The sequence below is a fragment of the Protopterus annectens genome, chromosome 4.part0, assembly GCF_019279795.1.
Source record: "Protopterus annectens isolate FY-2018-M chromosome 4.part0, PAN1.0, whole genome shotgun sequence".
In the NCBI taxonomy this organism is placed as follows: Eukaryota; Metazoa; Chordata; order Ceratodontiformes; family Protopteridae; genus Protopterus; species Protopterus annectens.
In genome coordinates, this window is record NC_056733.1 from 829,574,887 (window position 1) to 829,596,604 (window position 21,718).

General features: G+C 43.9%; 1 protein-coding gene across 1 annotated transcript in view; it reads right to left on the minus strand.

The window, feature by feature from the left end:
* LOC122800348 (protein HIRA) overlaps nucleotides 1-21,718 on the minus strand; it is a 1,504,941-nt gene that overhangs the window by 16,816 nt on the left and 1,466,407 nt on the right. Inside the window, exon 23 of the mRNA XM_044069797.1 lies at nucleotides 6,494-6,582. Within this exon, the coding sequence (XP_043925732.1) occupies nucleotides 6,494-6,582 (89 nt within the window). The remainder of the gene's footprint in view (nucleotides 1-6,493; nucleotides 6,583-21,718) is intronic.

Here is a 21,718-nt window from a genome sequence, read left to right on the forward strand (position 1 = left end):
GCCATCTCCCCCCCAGATAAAATCCTTCAGCACTTTATTAACTGCAATCCATAACTTCTCCTCTGGTTGATAAAAATATGCCTGACCTATGTATAAAACTAAATGGACTAAAAAGTACAGTTGTGTACACTTACCATAAATGTAGATGTTCGATTGTCTTCACTGTTGCAGTCATCACTGTAGGGTTCTTCCTGCCGGCAGGCAGCCCTCGGTCGGCCAGAATCCCAAAGTCTGGGTCCGGTGTCGGCTGTTCAGTCATGGTCTTTGACGTCAGAGCGCTAGGAGTACAATGCTGCCAGCCGACGCCATGTTCTCCAATTTTTCTTGCCCCAGATGTCAGATGCCCAAAAGTGAAGGCTAATAGTAAAACAAAAATGTAACAAACAACAAACCCCATGCCCTGAAGCAAATACACCTCAGAAGAAGGGTGAAGTAGGAAACCACACTAATGAAAGTATAAGAGGGGACAGGTGGGTGGGTAACCTGGACTGCAACAGTGAAGACACTCGAACATCTACATTTATGGTAAGTGTACACAACTGTACTATGTTCATCGTGTTTCACTGTTGCAGTCATCACTGTAGGGTTGAATCCCAAAGCTGAGATAAAGAGTGGTGGTTATAGTGTAGAAGGGGCTGCTAGAAGGCCCTGCAAGACTGCAGAAGCAAAGCCTGCCCTAGACTTAGAGTAAAGAGGGAGATTGTAGTGCTTAGAGAAAGTATGCACTGAACTCCAAGTTGCAGCTTCCAAAATATCCTTGGTAGGTACTCCTCTGAGAAAGGCAGCTGAAGTAGCAGCTCTGGTGGAGTGAGTTCTAATTTATCCTGGGATTTGCTTTCCATGATGAGAGTAACAAAATCTGATTCCATGAGCAATCCATTTTGAAATGGTCTGTTTTGAAATAGCTTTGCCTTGGGAATTTGTTGCGTAAGAAACAAACAGTTGCTCTGTTTTCCTGATATCCTTGGTTCTGTCCAGGTAAAAACGATGTTGTGTGTGTACATCCAAGGAATGCAAGATCCTTTCCCCCTTATTTTGTGGATTACTGAAAAAAGTTGGCAGGTGAATAGTTTGATTTAAAGCCACTTTGGAAACCACTTTACGCATGAAAGTAGGATTGGTCCTTAAAGACACCCTATCTTGGTGAAAAATAATATAAGGTTACACAGCCATGAGTGCTTGTAACTCAGAGACTCTCCTGGCTGAAGTCAAAACCAGCAGGACAGCTGTTTTCCATGATAAATACTTAATATCAGATGTGGCAGCAGGCTCAAAAGGAGGCAAAGTGAGTTTTTCCAGAACACAGTTGAGGTCCCAGGCAGGTATGGGTGGTGTCCTAGGGGGCCTTAAATTCTTTGCTCCTCTGAGATATTGTTTCAGAAGTGGATGCGAAAAGATAGGAGGATCTGTATTGTAATGTGCAGAGATAGCTGAGGCATGTATTTTTATGGAGGAGAAGGATAAACCCTTATGTAGCATGTCTGTCAGGTAAAGTAAAATCAGTGAGATATTAGGAATGAGAGGATCCGAATCCTGAGCATGCATCCAGGTGCAAAATCTCTTACATTTACCTGCATAAGATTTTCTAGTGCTAGGCCATCTGGCTTCTAAGATGACATCCATGACCTGTTTGGGAAGGAAAGGATTAATCATAGACCCTGAATTCGCCAGGCTGCCAGGCTGAGAGTTTTGACATGAGAGTGCAGAACCTGGCCCTGGTGTTGGGACAAAAGATTTGGAATCTGAGGTAAAATCCAAGGTGGCTCTTGGGATAGATTCATCGGTGTTGAGTACCAAAATTGACGAGGCCAATTTGGGGCCAGTAAAATCATCATCTTGGGCTTGTCCTGCTTGATCTTTAGTAACACCCGTTGAAGAAGAGGTAGTGGCAGAAAGGCATACCCCGAGAGGTTTCTCCAACTGAATGATAGTGAATACACTTTCCATGCTAGCTTGTGAAATGTTCTTGTGCAAAAAATCTGTAACTGGTGGTTGAGGGGGGGATGCAAAAAGATCTATGTCCGGGCAGCCCCAGGCTTCTGTAATCATCTTGAATATTTGGGTGTCTAGCATCCACTCGTGTGGGTCTGACAGGTTCCTGCTCAGGCTGTCTGCCAGAATATTTTGTTTTCCTGGCAGGAACTGAGCTTGTAGATCCACTTTGCAAGCTAGAGCTGTGTTCCATAGAGTCATGGCTAGTCTGCAAAGGGGGTAGGAGTGTGAACCCCCTTGCTTGTTTATGTACCACATAACTGTGGTGTTGTCTGTCCGTATCAGTAGTTGTCCTGGTTGTAGGAGATCCCTGAAAGCCAAGAGGGTATTCTGTACAGCTAACATCTCTTTTAAATTGATATGTAGGTGCTTCTGATCCTCTGTCCAAAAACCTTGCAGACCTTTTCCCTGCAAGTGGGCTCCCCATGCGTAATCCGAGGCGTCCGTGGTTAACACTTGGCTGGCTGGAGGCAGACTGAAGGCTTTCCCCTTTGTTGTGAAGACATGCCATGGTCCACCAATGGAATTACTTTTGTAGGCAAGGCAATACAGCAATCTGTGTGTCTAGACTGTGGCAATGCTGGGACCATACACTTTTTAGGTACCATTGTATTTTTCTCATATGTAGTCTTGCATTTGGTATGAGAAGGATGCAGGAGGCCATGTAACCCAAAGCCTGCAGGAATTTCCTTGCAGTTAGCTGAGTTATTGACGCCAAGGTTTTGAAAGTTGGAGCCAGCTGCTGTTGTTTTTTGGATGTCAGGAATGCCATCTGGGTTGTTGTGTCTAGAAGAGCACCCAGAAAAGTTATCTGTTGTGAGGGAGTCAAATTTGACTTTTTTATGTTCACAGTGAATCCCAGGTACTTGAGTAGATTTTGAACAAATTCTAGGTGCTGGAGTAGGACATCCTTGCTGTCTGCTTGAATAAGGCAGTCGTCCAGATAAGGGTAAATTTGAATTCCCTTGAGTCTGCAATAAGCTACTACTGGTGCCAAGCACTCGGTGAAGACCCTGGGCGCAGTAGACAAGCCAAAGAGCAGCACAGAGAATTGGTAATGTTTCGAGCCGGCCTTGAACCTGAAGTATTTTCTGCACTCCTGTCTGATAGGGATGTGTAGGTAAGTCTCCTTTAAATCCAATGTCACCATCCATTTATTTTTGCTCAACATTGGCAGGAGCTGTTGTAGAGTAAGCATCTTGAACTTTGGTATCTCGAGGAAAGTGTTTAAGACTGAGAGATCCAGGATGGGTCTCCATGAATTTTGTTTTCTGGGAACTAGGAAGAGCCTGGAGTAAAAGCCTTGGCCCATCTCTGATTGTGGAACCAGTTCTATGGCCCTCATAGCCATGAGGGATCCCACCTGGTTTAATGCCTCTGCCCATTGGTGTTTTGGTAGGTCTGGCCATCCGTTTGGTCTTGGCAAGGTATGAAAGTGGAATTTGTAACCTCTTGAAACTACATCCAGAACCCACTTGTCTTGGGTTATGCAAGTCCAATTTTGTTGAAAAAGAGAGAGTTTTCCTCCTAGAGGGGCTTCCAGGAGAGAAGTTCCTGGAGCCATGCAGGGGGAGTCATTGAGCCTGTTTTCTATAAGATTGAGGTCTGTCCTCTCCACCCCTGGGGATGGAAGCACTCCACTGTCTAGGTCTGAAAGAGGTCTGTGCTTGGGCCCTCCCTCTGGAGCGCCTATATCTACCCCTCTGAGGCCTGTCTGAGCTGGGAAAGGACCAATTTTTAGTTGGACAATTTCTGCTAAATCTTGGGGGCTGAACTTGTAAGAAATCCTTAACCGTTTGCATGGATTTTGCCTTATCCTCCATTTTCTTTATCACCTCTTCAGCCTTAGCCCCAAACAAAACATTATGCTGAACAGGAGCATCCAGTAACTTAGCTTTCACTTGATCAGGTAAGTTTTGTTCCTTTAACCAAGCATGCCTTCTAATGACTGTGCCAGAGGCAGCCGCCCTGCAAGAAGCCTCCAAGGCATCAAAACCACAGTGTAAACCATGCTTCCCCACTTGTTCAGTGGCATGCATCAAATTGTGTAATTCCTTATTATCTGCACATGCAGTAATGGTACCCAGTTTTTGTTTCAAAACAGACAGTAGAAATTGCTGATATTTTAGCATATGAAATTGACAATTTAAAGCCCTAATAGATAAAGTAGCAGAAGTGTACACTTTTTTGCCCCATCTCTCCAAAGCCCTGGAATCCTTATCTGTCGGAAAAGGGTTTTTAGCTGAGGCGGCCTTAACCCCCTTAGGACCCTGAGAAATGGTTTCTGGATCAGCAGTAGGATTTTTGTAAAGGAACTGGTGGGAGTCAGGGACCCTGTAATATCTGTCGGGCTTAGCAGGGGCTGGAGGAAAGGAGTCAGGAGTTAAATTAGCCTCAGAAAAGGCATCATCCACAATATCCAAAATAGGAGGAATAGCCAGGGGTCTATGTTGGGGAAGAAGAAGGAAATCCCTAAGCCTTCTCTTAGATTCCGAGTACTCCTGTCCTTCCCAGTGAAAATGTTCCCTCATGTCATGTAATGTTTCCCCAAATGAGAAATTCTCAGGGGGAGAAGCTGATGGAATGGATTCCTCAGCATCAGAATCCTCATAAGCAGGGAAAGTGCATTCCTGTTCAGAGGAAGACACTGAAGAAATAGATGCCCGATCAGAAGATTCATAATCCAATTCTTGCCTTGGCCTTTTGTTTGGAGGGGGATGTGAACCCCTAATCATGGTTAGTAATTCCTCCGCCATTTTAAGTAGCTGTTTCTGAGATTTGGGTCCCAGATCAGAAGAGGCCTGGGCTGGTGTCTTAGATTTAGAAGGAGTCTTTGCCTTTGTCTTTGGCTTTGCCTTTATCAGAAGTTGTGTAGGCCTGAAAACCCCCTCGGAAGCCGGTACCTGCACAGCGGCTCCGGACCCATCCGAGGGAGCATTGTCCGAAGGTCCTGCAGCTGGAGTGCTCAAAGGCCTAGTTGGCTCCTCGTGGGGTCCGTTTCAGCAATCGGTTCTGAAATGGCCGACGACAGGGGCTGCGAAAGCGCCTCACTGACGACAGCCAGAACCTGTAGCTGGCTCTGTTTGTAAAACGTCGTTTGATTTGGACCTCGGAGGCCTGTCCTTATCCTTGCGTCGTTTGTGAACTCCGGTAGTCGGAAGCATGTCTGACGACATTTTATAATTAAATCGCCTGCCAAAGTAGTGAAAAGCAAAATCGTACCTGCGCTTAATCGTACGTTGGTTAAATCTAGCACAAAACCGACAACTAGCTACGTCGTGGTCAGGGCCTAAACAAGGAATAGAATAAGAATGGAAATCCTTATGAGGTATTTGCTTCCCACAAGAAATGCAATTATTAACTTTTTCTGACATCGGACTGGAGCAAGAAAAAAGTTTCCCCAACCGGGTACTTAGCTTTGAGAAGAAGAAGTAAGTCTTCGGACTGAAGCAGGAAAAAATATCAGGAGTCAGCCGACCAACACTTGCGAACTGCTTTCACCGCACGGCAAGAAAGACTGGAGAACATGGCGTTGGCTGGCAGCTTTGTACTCCTAGCACTCTGATATCAGGGAGCATGACTGAACAGCCGACACCGGACCCAGACTTTGGGATTCTGGCTGACCGAGGGCTGCCTGCCAGCAGGAAGAACCCTACAGTGATGACTGCAACAGTGAAACACGATGAACATCCATTTTAACTGCTTGTATCTTGCTATCCATACAACACAGCTTCCAATTTCTCAGTTTTTATATTATTTTTTGTTTAGTCTCTTTCCACATATCCTTAGCTGCCACACCAGAATCCTTTTTAATCCATACTCCTAAATACTTCATTTTAGCATGTGCCAATAAAAATGGGTATTGCTGCATCAATTTGTGTGAGGTTACATAACTTACAGCTATTGTCCATGTTTTAGCTTCATTAATTTTGTATCCCGAAAAGATATGAAGCCGCCTCAAAATGTTCCACAACATTAAAATGTCCTTTTCTGGTTTTATCGGGTATAAAATAATATCTGCAAATACAGCCAGATCAAAAATCAGCCTTGAAGTTCTGATGCATCATACTGACCTCTCACATAATCAGCATAGTGCTTAATACTAACAGGTTTGTCAGCATGCTGAGATATTTCATTGAAGTATTCATTAATATAGTTGGTCCTGGTGAGAGTTCTGTTTTGTAAATTCAGATTAAGTAAAGAAAAAATTCTCATCAATAATATGGATAAATGCAGGTATAAAGTTTGGTTATACATTATATCACACAGTTATAATCTACTCATTTCCCACAAGTTTAAAGCTCATTATAGAAAATGTCCATTAAGACGGCACAATATAACAAGAAATCATGACACCTGGAGAAAAGAGTAGAACACTTACTCAGTGCCTATGCCAAATTTCTTTTAGTGTGAATATTACCTTAAATTTCCAGTGAAAATAAGCCATTTGACTAGTTTGGCTGATACATTCAGCCAAACATACAGTAAACAACTGTCTTACCAATACTGTGGCATCCCACTGACTTCCTGCAGACTGATGCACTGGTCCAAGCAAATCCTTGCATAGTTCTCTTAACCGGTACTCACAACCTGCATGGACAAATAAGACAACATTTTATTTTATTTATATTCCCTCACTCCCAAGCTCTGCACACACAGCAAACACCAACCTTTCAAAACAGGGACACTTTTGTCATGCATAATTAAATACAGCATACAGGACAACCTGTAGCCCCTAATCATATTGGCACTACATTATGAATATTCAAACAGTGGCACAATAAATCTAGTTTATGCCAACTTCAGCATTCAAATTATCAATAAGGCAACAGCCTCGACAATCATAATACACATAAGGTCCTTCAAGTTAAAAAGAAAAAATAAAGGCCCTACCCACCAGTATAGGAGCTGTTTCCCGCAAATCCATCCCCCACTTTATTCCATCTTTGAATTAAACATGCCTTAAGGGAGTAGCAAATCAGCTCCTAATATTACATTCCCCTCCCTGAACTCTTGTTGTTAAACTGAATTAACAACAGGTTATACAGACTAGCATACTGTGAAAGGTTTATTGAAACAAGCCGACCCAAGCACTACCGTCAAGACTTTTTCATTTTCTTTATAACACAGATTACTGTCAGATACACTGCACTTCCTCAGATGACAATTACAAAATGACCACCAGATAGTCTTTTACAGTCACTTTTATCTAGTTTCAAACTTCATCCTTGATGAGATATTCTTTTCCTGTACTGAAGCAGTCTTTGTCTGCATCCTTATCTCATCCAGAGAAAACTGGTTCCTTAGTAGGCCGAAATGTTTTCATTAATAGGCCAGTCTGTAACTTTTCCTGATGTGCTAGCCATTTTCCTTTAGCAGGTTTATTCACTTAAATATCTGTATACATTCAACTGTTTATGATATTTCAATAAGCCTGTATTGTCAATGCCATCTGTTACAAAAACATTCAGAAGTATAATACTTTTTGTTCCACACAAACAGATTCCATTAAAGTAATCATACTTGTTTACTGCATATTTATTTTCTGTACCTGCGGATGCTGTGTTACATGCTTTTTCTAAAAATATCACACTGTTAATATGATAGAAAGCAGTTTTACCAAAAAAACAGTTATATCAAATTATATATATATATATATATATATATATATATATATATATATATATATTTCTATAAAATGCATATTACTATGAAGGAAACCAGTTTGACTTTATATAATTCTATCACTTGTGTATACTTTCTTTGTGCAGCGCGAAAGTATACAAACTAATATAACTTCCCCTTGATGAAGCATTCCCATGCCATGCAGGGTACTCACATACGGCTATGACAACATGGTCAGAATCAGAACTAGCTCAGCTTCCTCTTCCACCGATTAGCGGCCTACTTTTATGCTGTCTCTACACACAGGTAACCAGTGAGGGAAGTAATGTATTACAATATGTAATATATTATGCAATTATTACAATTTCTAGTAACTCGTAACATAACTAGTTACTTTTTCAAAATAGTAAAGTAATTGTAATATATATTACTTTTTTATTAACTAGTAACTTAAATGTGCATTACTTTGAGTTACTTTTGCTTAAACCAGTGGTTCTCAACATGGATGATATCACTCCCTAAAGAGCGATGGAAAACTTCTAGGGGCCCTGGACAGTATGGATGGTAATCAGATGTTAGGATATAATAGAGACTTTCAAGGATCAATTTGGATGAAAAATTACAACATAATGTTAGCATAGCATTCATAATATATCAGGTCTATATTACTACATTGAAGGACCTTTACAACGAACACCTCTCCATCAACACAAAAGCATCGAAATTCACTTCCTCGAATCACAGAATTTTCCCAGGGCAATGTAACAATTGTCCTGTACCACAACAGAGCACATACCGCACAAAATCAAACCCACCCAAGTGGAGGAGCTTCACCCCCAACTCTATATACCAATTCTGAGATTGCACTACAGTGGGGAAAAGGGCAAAGTTGAGGAGTTGGGCCAACTACTTCCTTACCCTGGGAAAAATTCTGCAATTCTCTGAAGTGAATTTCAATGTTTCATGTCGATGGAGTGGTGTTCGACATAGTAATATAGATCCAATACAAGACTAGCATTAGGATGGAGCAAAATTTACTTCATTTTTTTAGCACTGCAAGGAGGTGGAAGGTAATGATGACCAGACTTCGGTCCTGCCCTGGTACTGTGGGACTCTCATCCACTACAACATCCCCTAACACTGGGACAATTCTCGTCTGCTAGAGATCATAACCTTACCTTTCCATATAATAAACAGCATTGGCTCGCCATATGAGTCAATTAGAATCTAACTCTCCACTCATCGGTTTAACATGTGATGCCCCAACCTACTGCACCAAGCAGGACTCTTGGGTGGATCTCTGATCAACCAAATTTTGTCTTGACAATTTTTTGCTATGTTCTATTTAAAATTTTTTTCAGGCTTCGATTTTTTAGTTGCTGAAAATAGACAAAATGTGATATGTTTATATAGGTCTTGTCCTGCTGGCTGTGTATGGTTTGGTTTAATTATTACTTGTGACTCTCTAGTTATAAAGACTAGTCATCATCTTCTCCTTTCGGTTACTCCCGGTAGTGGTCACCACAGTGGATCAACGATTCACAGAACAAGAGGCAGTAGAGTTTTACAGTGTTGAGTTGCCAACCTGGAGCCCAACCTTCCTCAGAAGGCACACGCATGCGCACACACACACACCTCGGGCCAATTTAGAATGCCCAATCCACCTGCAGGACATCTTGGGAATGTGGGAGGAAAACCAGAGCACTCAGAGAAAACCCACACAAACACAGGGAGGACATGAAGACTCCGCACAGAAGGCAACACAGCTGAGAATCTTGCTGTGAGGTGACAACACTAACCACTGCACCACTGTGCTACTTAGCTGCAAAGACTAGTCTGCTGCAGTTTTTCAACTGTTAAATACTATTCACCATCATTCTAACATTGTTTATACAGCTTTAATAATACACTTGTATGCATGTGTTTACTCATGTGAGCAACTCTCAATATTATACTCGATAAACTATACTTATATAAAAGTAACGCAATACTTTAGTTAGTAACTAGTAATGCATTACTTTTTTAGAAAAGTAAGAAGTAATGCAAATATATTACTTTCACTGAAAAATAACTAGTACTAGTAACTTATTACTTTTATAAATAACTAGCATGACATTGCAGGTAACATGGCTGTAGCACAGGTGAGTAAATTTCATTTCTGCAAAATACTGAGTTTTACTGTTTTTGTTCGACTTTCCTGAAAACTGTATTTGTCTCAAGTTAAAACAATTCCTTTTTTTTTTCATCCAGAAACATTTTGGGGAATTCCCACAAATAACATGTATAATTGTATTGATATGCACTTTGTTACTTTCTCGACAGGGTAGAGCCTACCAGACAAAATCTTTAAGAAGACCTAGGGAGAAAAGCAAAGCTCCATTACAAAAAAGTAAGGACATAAAATTTCAGTCTTGGGACAAGTGCTCAGGCAATAAAGATAAAAACATAAATGTACACCAATATTCTGCCTCTTCATATGCATATGGACAACTGATCAATTTGTTAGTTTTGAAGACAAACTGTGAAGCAGCACATGTAGCATGGATGGGAAGTATTCATTAGGTGAGCAAAGTGAAGGTGGTTTAAGCTGTGGGGTTGCCTGGAATGTAGGGGAAGGCAGACTGAAGACCTGAAGATACTGAAAATGTTGTAGCTTCTGGCCAACTCATTATGCCACTGACAGTTTTCATTACAAAAAGGAATGCACAGCTATGCACAATAGGTTTGTGTACATGACAGGATCACTTCAGCAGAGATGCACAGCTATGCACAATAGGTTTGTGTGCATGATAGGACCACTTCAGCAGAGATGCATAGCTATGCTATGCACAATAGGTTTGTGTACATGACAGGACCACTTCAGCAGAGATGCACAGCTATGCACAATAGGTTTGTGTACACGACAGGACCACTTCAGTAGAAGAGAAGGTGCATCTGCTGAGTCTGTCCACTAGATCGCTGGTTTTCCCGGGATGTGCGTTGCAACCAAAAGGCAGTCTGAAGATATCGCCCATTTCCACACCCTCATGGCCTCCCTGCACAAAGGGTAAGAATAGGTTCTTCCTTGTTTGTTGATGTACCAGACAACAAACATGTTGTCAGTGTGTACTGCAATAGTCCCTAAGGGGAGAATGTCCTGAAAGCCTTGCAAAATCAGTAGGACTGCTTTCATCTCTAGGAGATTGATAGGACATCGATATGCAACCTGACCTCAGCCTCCCATTGTAATGCCCCCCCACAAACAAACTGGGAAGCCTCACGGTGGCTATGGGGGGGCTGTTCAAGAATGGTCTGCCTACAATGACATTGTCTGAATGTATCCACCAAATGAGGTGACACCTGATGTGAAGGGACAATGGCTGAGAAAGGATGGACCATTGTGTCGCTAGTGTTCACTGGAGAACCTGCAAAAAATCTGGCTAGAAGGACTAACAGAATGGCTGCAGACATGGATCCTAGGGTCTGCAGGATCAATCAAGCCATGGGGGTCTGTTGGGCTAACAATTCCTGTACCTGACTTCTCAAAGTGATTATTCTGTGTGAAGTAAGAGAAGCTATCTAATCCCTTGTGCTGAGTTGCGTACCTATGAATTCCAGGTTCTGTACCGAAGTCAGGTTGGATTTGTTCAAGTTTATGGTGATGCCCAGAGTGTGTGATAATTGGAATAAGTAGTCCCTGGCTTGGATTAGCTGATGCCTCATGGGAGTGGTCAGGAGACAATCGTCTAAATATGGAAACACCTAGAATATCCTGAACCTCTAGTGGGCCGCAACCACTGCCATGCATTTGGCGAACATCCAGGGGGTTGTGGTGAGCCCAAAGGGCAGTGCTCTGAGAATTGTTAATGATTGGTTCCCAGCCAAAAGAAGAGATATCTCCTGAAGTCCCTGTCTATTTTGTGTGATAGTACACATCCTTGAGAAATATCAAGCACATCCAGTCGTCCTTGTGCCACAGTGGCAAAAACAGACTGAACTGTAACCATTCGGAACCTCAACTTCTTTACATATTCATTCAATCTGCTTAGATCCAGGATGGGTCTCCTCAACTCCCCTATCTATTTTGGCATTAAAAAGAAGTGGGAGTAGGTTGCAAATCCTCTCTGTTGGGTTGGGACCTCTTGGATGATTCTTTTTAGCAAAAGTTGTTGGATTTCATGTGCTGCCTGTTCCATTTGACTGGGTGGCACATCAGGAAGGCGTTTGGAATTTGGAGGAAGCAGAAAAAAGGGAATGGAATAACCTCTGGATATTATGCTTAACATGCAATGGTTTAGAGTCAACTGGGTCCAGGCTTTTGGGTGCAAAGCCAATCAAGCCCCAGACTGCCTCCAGAGATGGACAGTCAGGCAGTGCTTCAGGAGTGCTGTTAGGGTTTATCGGGAGGGGGTTCCCTAAAGCCCTGGTTCAGCAGACCCCCTCTGCCTCTAGGGCAGTGTCTACCATCAAACCATCCCCCACCTCTATAGTAGGGTTTCCTGTGAGAGTCCTGGAAAGGTCTTTGGGGCTTGCGAAACTACATTTTCTCACCTCCACGTTGGTTCCTGGAGAAGGACCTCCTGGCGGGGGGGGCTTAGAATATTTGATTCCAAAAGCAAAAAGAGCCCTACCATCCTTCTCGCTGTGGGTAACTGTGTCTCAAACTGACTGCCCAAAAGGGAGGAGCCATCGTAAAGGACACTGACAAATGATGCTTTAAAGGACTCTACAAAATCACACAGCCTCATCCAGGTATGCCTCTTTAGGGAAAGTCTTGAACCGGCTGCTCGTGAGGTGCCCTCCATGATATGGGAGATTAACCTCATCAATGAACTGATGACAGGATGAAAGAATGGTCAGCTTGGGAGACATTTTCTTAAATTCCTCCACAGGCATGGGCTCTGACAGACAGGCTGACAGTTCCTTGATTAGGTCTCTCTGCAGCTGACTGAGGTGAGCCAGATGGTTCAATGACCTCAGAGCAAAGGTGGCCAAGGCGGAAACGTGCTTCCCAATTCTGTCCAGTGCTCTAGACTCCTTGTTAGGTAGATGGACATTGGCGGTTTCCTCTGCCAGCTCTTTCTTGGTGGCTGCCATCACCACAATGGCATCAACTATGGGACCCTTACTCCAGTGTTTCCTGTCTGTGGGGGGTACCAGAAAACAATCGGGTCATTTGGGTATAGACTCGATGGTGTCCGATTCCTTCCATGCAGGGTAGAACACTAAAATCAACCAGGGCATCCACTGGGGGGGGGGATCACCCAAGACAGAGATGGGCCCATCCTGAACACTCCAAGAGAACTAACTCCTAAGAGGAAGGAGGTTGAGCAGACCACCCACCTTTCTGCTTTAGAATCTCCAATATGTCCCCAAAGGAGATGTCTTCAAGTGTGGATCAGGGGAATCCTTCCCCCTCATCGAAGTCAGTATCCTCTGTTAAAGAATCCAGCGGGGAATCAATGTGCCTCCTTTTGCACATCTTCTTTCAAGGGACTTCCTCAGCTGCGTACTCTGGAGAAGTGTCAGAAGAAAGGGGTCCCTTCTGAGCAGACAATTCTTGGAGGCTGCTCGGGACAGGAAGACTCATGGCAGGACAAATGGGAGCAAGGCCTGGATCTGATGATCTGATGTGGAACATGTACTGTTGGATCACCAACTCAGGAGAAAACCCTCTCCACTATCTGAAAGGCAGAAGGACCAGGAGAAGCCCTTTTCACTAACCCCAAAGCAAATGCCACTGAGGGAAAATGGGCAGAACTCACTCCAGATCCATGGCCTCCTGAAGGGATCAGACACAAGCTGTCGCGTGCTGAGGCGCATAAGGCAAGGGATGGCTACAAGAAGGATGGAGCCAATCCCGGTACCCTGGACCCAGCACCTACACCACAGCTCTGAGACTCACTCTGCTCAGAGAATGCCAGGACAGGGCTAGTCTCCAGGGCATCCTCTGCTTCGAGGAGGGGGAGCTTCCTCTGCACTAAGTCCGATGTGCACAGCAGTCCCAAATCCCGAGACTCTGAAACCAAGGGTCAGAGCAGAGAAGTCCTTTTGGGATGGCCAGGGTAGTGCACGAATGCAAAAGGGGACGGAGTTGAGACTAACCCCATCTGGATCTGGGCCTTGAGGAATCTCATCATCCTGTCCATATCCACCTCGGACCAGGTTCTGGAGGACCTGGATGAAGGCAACAGGTTTGGGGTTCTGGAATGCTTGAACCTAGAGGAGAGTGCAGGAGACCTCATCAAAGTTCTTGGATCTGAAGTTACGGGTTCCGATCTAGGAGGCAAGATATAGTGATAAAGTACAGTTGTGTACACTTACCATAAATGTAGATGTTCGAGTGTATTCACTGTTGCAGTCTTTACATTAGGGTTTATCTGCCTGCAGGTAGCCCTCAGCCAGCCTGAATATCAAAGTCTTGGATCCCTGCATCAGATGCTGTCTCTTCTTCCATGACGTCAGGTCGTCAGGGGTATAAAACATGCAGCCAACGCCATTACATCAGTTTTTCTTGCCCCAGATGTCAGGTGCCCCCATAATGGGAAGCAATTGTATGTTAGGTTACACCTCCAACAAAAAGTAAATACACCAGAAAGCTGAAATACACTAAACAAGAAGAAAGGTATAGCCAAGAGAAGTGAGGGGGCTGGAGGGAGGGTAACCAGGACTGCAACAGTGAATACACTCGAACATCTACATTTATGGTAAGTGTACACAACTGTACTATGTTCTTCGTGTTTCACTGTTGCAGTCATTACATTTGTGTTGATTCCCAAAGCTAAGGAAGTTAGAGAGCATTAGGACCAGCTATTATGCCCTGCAAGACTGCAGTGGCAAAACCAGCTCTGGCTTTAGAAAAAAATGGGCATGTGGTAATGCTTCGTGAAGGTATGTACAGAGCTCCAGGTAGCAGCTTCTAGGATGGCCCTGGTAGGGACACCTCTGAGAAAGGCTGTAGAGGTAAATGCAGCCCTGGTGGAATGTGATCCTATCCCCTGTGGGGTAGGTTTTCCATGGTGCTTATAGCAGAAATGAATGCAATGGGCTATCCACTTAGAAATGGTTTGCTTTGAAATGACCTTCCACTCTGCCCTTGCAGAAAAGCCAACTAGCAGCTGTTCAGATTTTCTGAGAGGCTTAGTCCTGTCCAAATAAAATCTAAGTTGTCTGTGCACGTCCAGAGTGCAGTATTCATTCTCCTTTGTTTTGTGGATTAGGGAAAAAAGTAGGCAAATGAATGGACTGATTAAGGGCCACACTAGACACCACCTTGGCCATAAAGGAAGGATTGGTCCTGAGGGACACCCTTTCTGTATGGAAGATGACGAAGGGCTCCACTGCCATGAGGGCCTGTAATTCAGACACTCTTCTTGCTGATGTGATGGCTAAAAGGAAGGCTGTTTTCCAAGAAAAGGAGTTTCAACTCTGCAGTTGCAGCTGGCTCAAAAGGAGGTAGAGTGAGCTTTTCCAATACAAAGTTAAGGTCCCAGACTGGAGTAGGGGCTCTCCTGGGTGGTCTTAAATTTTTGGACCCTCTGAAGAATTGCTTTAGCGGGGGGGGTGAGAGAAGAGGGGTGGTTCAGTATTATAATGTGCTGAAATGGCAGAGGCATGAATTTTAATTGACGAGAAGGAAAGGCCCTTGTGGAGCATCTCTGTTAAGTACTGAAGAATATGCAGTAAGCTGGGCAACGTTGTGCCCATCCCCCTGAGTCTGGCTCCAGGAACAGTATCTTTTCCACTTTTCAGCATAAGATTTTCTAGTACTAGCTCTCCTTGCCTCCAGAATGACATCTAGCACCTGCTTACTGACAGATGTTATTAAAGAGCTCAAAGAATTAGCCAGGCTGCACGGTTCAGGGTTTGAAGCTGAAGATGCAGAATATGGCCCTCCTGCTGGGACAGCAGGGAAGGGGTCTGAGGCATGTGCCATGGTTCCAGCAGTGACATACTGCACAAGAGGGGGTACCAGTGCTGGCATGGCTAGCCTGGTGCAATCAGTATTGCCCTTGGTTTGTCCTGTTTGATCTTTAGTAGAATTCAAGGAGGAGAGGGAGAGGGGGAAAGGCATAAACTGAGAGGCTTTCCCAGGTGAAGGACAGGGCATCCACTTTCCAAACTTGACTGTGGGAAGTCCTTGTGCAGAATTTGTCCAACTGGTAGTTCTGAGGGGAGGCGAACAGGTCTAGCTCTGTACTCCCCCATTTGTTTCTCAAAAGGTTGAATATCTTTGGTTCCAGTTTCCACTCATGTGGGTCCATGAGAATTCTGCTTAGGTCATCTGCCAGTGAATTTAGCTTGCCTGGCAGGAATTGAGCTTGCAGGTGCACTTGGTAGCTCAAGGCAGTGTTCCACAGAGACATGGCTAGTCTGCAGAGAGGGTATGAGTGGGCTCCCCCCTGCTTGTTTATGTACCACATAACAGTGGTGTGGTCTGTCTTTATCAATAATTGTCCTGGAAGAATGTGGTCCTTGAAGGCTGTCAGGGAATTCTGTATAGCTAACATTTCTTTTTGACTGATATGCAGGTGCATCTGACTCTGGTTCCATTTGCCCTGAATGCACTGCCCTGCCAAGTGAGCCCCCCATGCATAGTCTGATGAGTCTGTTGTTAGGGTATGGGCGGGCAGGGGGTAGAGTGAATGGGAGCCCCTTGTTGTGGCAGCAGGCCTTTGTCCACCAAAGGAACTCTGTCTTTATACAAGGAATGATCGGAATCATTGATTCCAAGTCCTGAGAATGTTGACACCATAGGCTTTTTAGATACCATTGTAGTTTCCTCATATGCAGCCTTGCATATGGAATTAGTAGAATGCAAGAGGCCATGAACCCCAGGGCTTGCAGGATTTTACTTGCAGATAGCTGTGTCTTTGTGGCCAGTAGTTTGAAGTAGGCTGTCAAATAAATTTGTTTCTCTGGTGTGAGGTAAGCCATCTGGGAAGTTGTGTTCAAGCTTGCTCCCAGGAATACAATTTGTTGGCAGGGTACTAGATGAGATTTCGTTTCGTTTATGGTGTACCCAGTGAGGTTGGAAGTTTCTTTACAAATGCCAGATGTTTTAGTAGTATGTCCTGGCTTTCTGCCTGAATTAGACAATATTTCTTTGCCTGCAAAATGCAATGACTGGAGCTAGGCACTTTGTGAATACCCTGGGCGCAGTAGATAAGCCAACGGAAGTGCAGAGAACTGATAGTGCATGGAGCGTGCTCTGAAGCGTAGGCATTTCCTGCAAGATTCCCTTACTGGAATGTGCAGGTAAGCTTCCTTTAAGTCTAAGGTTGCCAACCAGGCATCTTTGCCTAGTATAGCCAGCAGCTGTTGAAGTGTTAACATTTTGAATTTTGGGATTACCAAAAAGGTGTTTAGAATAGAGAGGTCCAGGATAGGACACCAGGAGCTGTCTTTTCTGGTTTCCAGGAAAAGTCTTGAGTAAAAACCTTGTCCCCTTTCTTCTGCTGGGACAGGTTGAATAGCCCTGATACTTAGAAGAGAGAGAACCTGCTGTTGAGCCGCTGCCCACTGATTTGGGGGTAGGTCTGGTCCAGGTATGGGTAAATTTGAATTCCTCTTTGTCTGCAAAATGCAATTACTGGTGCCAGGCACTTTGTGAAGACCCTGGGCGCAGTAGATAAGCCAAAGGGCAGTGCAGAGAATTGATAATGCATTGGACCAGCTATGAATCTGAGGTATCTTCTGCAGTTTTGTCTGATAGGGACATGCAGGTATGCCTCCTTGAGGTCCAAAGTCACGAGCCAAGCTTGCTTGCCCAGCATGGGAAGAAGCTGCTGTAATGTCAACATTTTGAATTTCGGGACATCCAGGTAAGTGTTTAGAGATGAAAGATCCAGAATAGGCCTCCAGGCTTTGTCTTTTCTGGGTACCAGAGAGAGTCTTGAGTAAAATCCTTGTCCTTGTTCCTCTGGATGTACCTTTTGAATAGCTCCCATGGTCATGAGTGCTGTAATTTGTTTTTGAGCCTCTGCCCATTGATTTGGTGGCAGATTTGGCATTCCTTTTAACCTTGGCAGAGTGTGAAAGTGGAACCTGTAACCCTGTGAAATGACATTGAGAACCCATTTGTCTTTGGTGATCATATGCCAATTGTGATAGAAAAGAGCCAGTTTATCTCCCATTGGGGCTGCCAAGAGAGAAATGCTTGGCAGCTGTAGTGGGAAGTCATTGGGACTGTTTTTTGTAAGGTTGTTGTCTGTCTTCTCCTTCTTTCTGGCCTGGTGCACCCCACTGTCGAGGCCTGTAAGGACCTTGTGGCTGTCCTCTGCCTCTTGGACATCTGTATTTGCCCCTTTGAGGTCTGTCTAACAGGAAAGGACCAATTCTTTGTTGGCCAGTTTCTGCTAAATCTTGGAGGCTGTACTTGTAAGAAATCTTTCACTGTTTGCATAGATTTTGCCTTATCCTCCATTTTCTTTAGTACCTCTTCTGCCTTAACTCCAAATAGGACATCATGCTGCAAGGATGCATCCAGTAGTTTTGCTTTAACATGATCTGGCAGTGTATGTTCCTTTAACCATGCGTGTCTTCTAATGACAGAGCCTGTAACTGCTGCTCTGCTGGAGGCCTCTAAAGAATCAAAGCCACATTGCAAAGTATGTTTTCCCACTTGTTCAGCAGCATGCAATAAATCCTGCATTTCTTTACAATTAGGAGGATCTGTATCTGAAAGCATTTTTTGTTTCAACTGAGACATCAGAAATTGCTGATATTTTAACATGTGAAATTGGCAATTCAAAGCCCTCATTGCTAAAGTTGCAGATGTATATACTTTCTTTCCCCATCTGTCTAATGCTCTGGAGTCTCTGTTGGAGGGAACTGGGTTCTTTGCTGATGAGGCCTTGACCCCTTTGGGACCCTGAGAAATAGTTTCTGGGTCTGCCACTGGGCTTTTATACAGAAATTTGTGAGAGTCAGGGACTCTAATACCTGTCTGGTTTAACTGGAGCTGGAGGTAAGGAATCAGGATTTAAGCTGGATTCAGTATACACATCATCCACAATGTCTAAGACTGACGGAATAGCCAGGGGTCTGTGTTGAGGTAAAAGTAGGAATTCTCTGAGCCTTTTCTTGGATTCTGAGTAATCCTGGCCCTCCCAATGGAAATGCTCCCTCATGGTGTGTAAAGTTTCCCAAAAAGTGTAATCCTCTGGGGGAGAGGCTGATGGAATGGTTTCCTCAGCATCAAAATCCTCATAAGGGGGTAAAGAGTAACCTAGGTCTGAGGAAGACTGTGAGGAAATGGACACCTGGTTGGAGGAGTCAGAATCCACATCCTGTCTGGGCCTTTTATCAGGAGGGGGAATGGGACCCCCTGATCAGAGTGATCAGGTCTTCGGCCATTTTGAGCATATGTTTCTTAGACATGGAGGCCTGCCCTGGAGACTGTGATTTCTTTGTTTTAAGAGGTGGTTTAGGCTTAGAAGAGGGTTTAAGGCTAAGCTGACTCAGTCTGAATGCACCCTCTGAAGTTGCAGGAGGCTCATGTACACCAGATCCCTCTGCAGGGTCGGTTTCGGTAGTCTGTAAAACTTGGGAGTCCGATGGCCCAGCCATCTCCACTAAGGAGTCAGTGGCTGACTGTGGTTCTGCAGAAGCGGTCGTCAGGGGCTGCGAAGGCGCCTCATTGAAAACCGGCCTAGAAGAGGCTTCGTCGTCCATTTTGGGCCTCGGATGCCTGTCTTTGCGCTTTTTATGAATTGCGGTCGTCGGAAGTTCCGACGGCATAATATAATTAAATTTTCTGCCAAAGTAATGTCGGGCAAAATCAAACCGACGTTTAATAGTGTGCTTGTTAAACCTAGCACAAAACCGACAACCAGTGATGTCGTGGTCTGGGCCTAGGCATGGGATGCAATAAGAACGGAAATCCTTATGAGGTACTTGCTTCCCACAAGAAATACAGTTATTAACTTTTACTGACATCGGAATGAGGCAAGAAAAAGTTTCCCCAACTGGGTACTCAGCTTTGTAGAAGACTTCGGTTCTGGATTCGGAAATGAAAATTTCAGGAGTCAGCCAACCGGCACTTGCGAAATGCTTTTGCTTCGGGCACCGCGCGGCAAGAAAGACTGAAGAAAATGGCATCGGCTGCATCTTATATACCCCTGTCGCACTGACGTCAGGGAGGAGGCGACAGCAACCGACGCTGGACCAAGACTTTGGAACTCAGGCCGACTGGTGAACCGCCTAACGGCAGGATAACCCAAGTGCAATGACTGCAGCAGTGTAACATGATGAGCATCATCATCTTCCAGATCCATAGAAGCTGTTGGATCCAACCGGGAGGTGTAATTTCTGCAGATCCAAAGATCTCTTGGGCTTCTTCGCTTTGACAGACTCCGGGGAAACTGGAAGGCCCCTAAGAATAAGTTTATTTCTGTGGTCTGCTAAGGCCCACGGATTAAAAGCTGCACAAATGTTACACTCCACTTTCAAGTGGTCAGCATAAAGGCAGTACACGCATTCCTTGCATGCATCCTGGTTGAGAATTTTATGCCCACATGAAGTGCAGCATTTAAAGCCGAAGTTTTGTCAGCCATGACTGAACAAAACCCTGCCAAAATACAACCGTCACCAGAAATACTGGTAAGTTAACTCTTTCACCCTAAGATTAAATTTAATTATAAACCTTAAAACTAACTGTAAATATAGTTTGAAAGCATTAGATGTTAAGAAAAGTTTAACTATATGCTAAAGCTAACTTACTTTTTTTTTTGCAGGAAAGAAAGAAACACACGCATACACACACTACAGAGAAAAAAGGAACAAGGACTTAAAAAAAATCCAAATAACTATGACAACTCTCTAATCAAGTCCCGAGAGTACAAAATCCGCTTCCGGTTTGCTGAAACACAATGCTAAAGCTAACTTACTTTTTTTTTTGCAGGAAAGGAAGAAATGCACGTATACACACACTACAGAGAAAAAAGGAAAAAAATCCAAATAACTATGACAACTCTCTAACCAAGTCCTGAGAGTACAAGATCCGCTTCCGGTTTGCTGAAACAGCAAACAAGATCGAAGATGCTTGGGGGGACATCTACAAACCTATGGATGTTGGGCATTATGGGTAGTAGGAAGGAACTTGAGAGTTGGATCCAAGTCTGTAGAATGTGGCTGAGTCAGATCCGAGACCTTATCGTGGTGAGGAATGAAGAAGATGACATCAGATCATAGGATCTCTGAAGGACCAAATCAGGAATGGAGTATGGCCTACGTATAAAATAAACATTATAGATGTTTACATTGCGTATGATGGTCAAAGTTAAGTGAAATCGTACTGCACCTGAAAGTGCCGAAAAATAAGTACTACAGCTGTCCTGAAGCAAGATCTGTTTAAGCCCTTACCAAGCATCCCATTCACCTGCTGAAGTAAGGGTTTCTCCATTCATTCTTTTCCTACTACCAGACAAAGCAGTAACAAAGTCTAAACAATTTCAGTCACCTATACCTATGGAGATGTTCCTGATCAGCTATCTGTAATTACCAACTTAAAGGCAGGTGTTTGTCAGGAGGACGGAACAACAGAATCTCTATGTAACATCACCAAAACATCACCAAAATATTGACTACTCTGTCAGCCAGAGACTGGATTAAACTGTGTAAGAAATGACATCTATGCTCCTTCCTTATACAGTTATCAGGTGACAAACACCTGAACCCACACCCCATATCTATTGCCACTCACACCCCTTATCTATTGCCACTCAATCAAGCTTCAATACTAAGCACCTATCCATGCAGCTATATAAATTTATGTGGCATTAATAATAAATGGATGCTGCTTGAGTCATGGTCTGCCTCACATAACTCCAAAATTATGTCAGTCACATAGTCTTCAGTCAAGAGAATCGAAGATTGCTATTTTGCTCTCAAAATGATTCCACCTTTTCAGATAATATGCCAGGAACTAAAAAGGGCATACATGTATTATCATCTGTAAAGAATTCGGCAACCCCCTCTTGAACAATCAAAATAATACCACATTTAAATTTGCTCCCAACTGGGCAGTTATATAAATCACACTGGGTGGTCATACAAAGCTAACTGTCACAGTTCCCACTCTTACACTACCTTCAGTTTGCTTAGTATAAGACACTTTAAA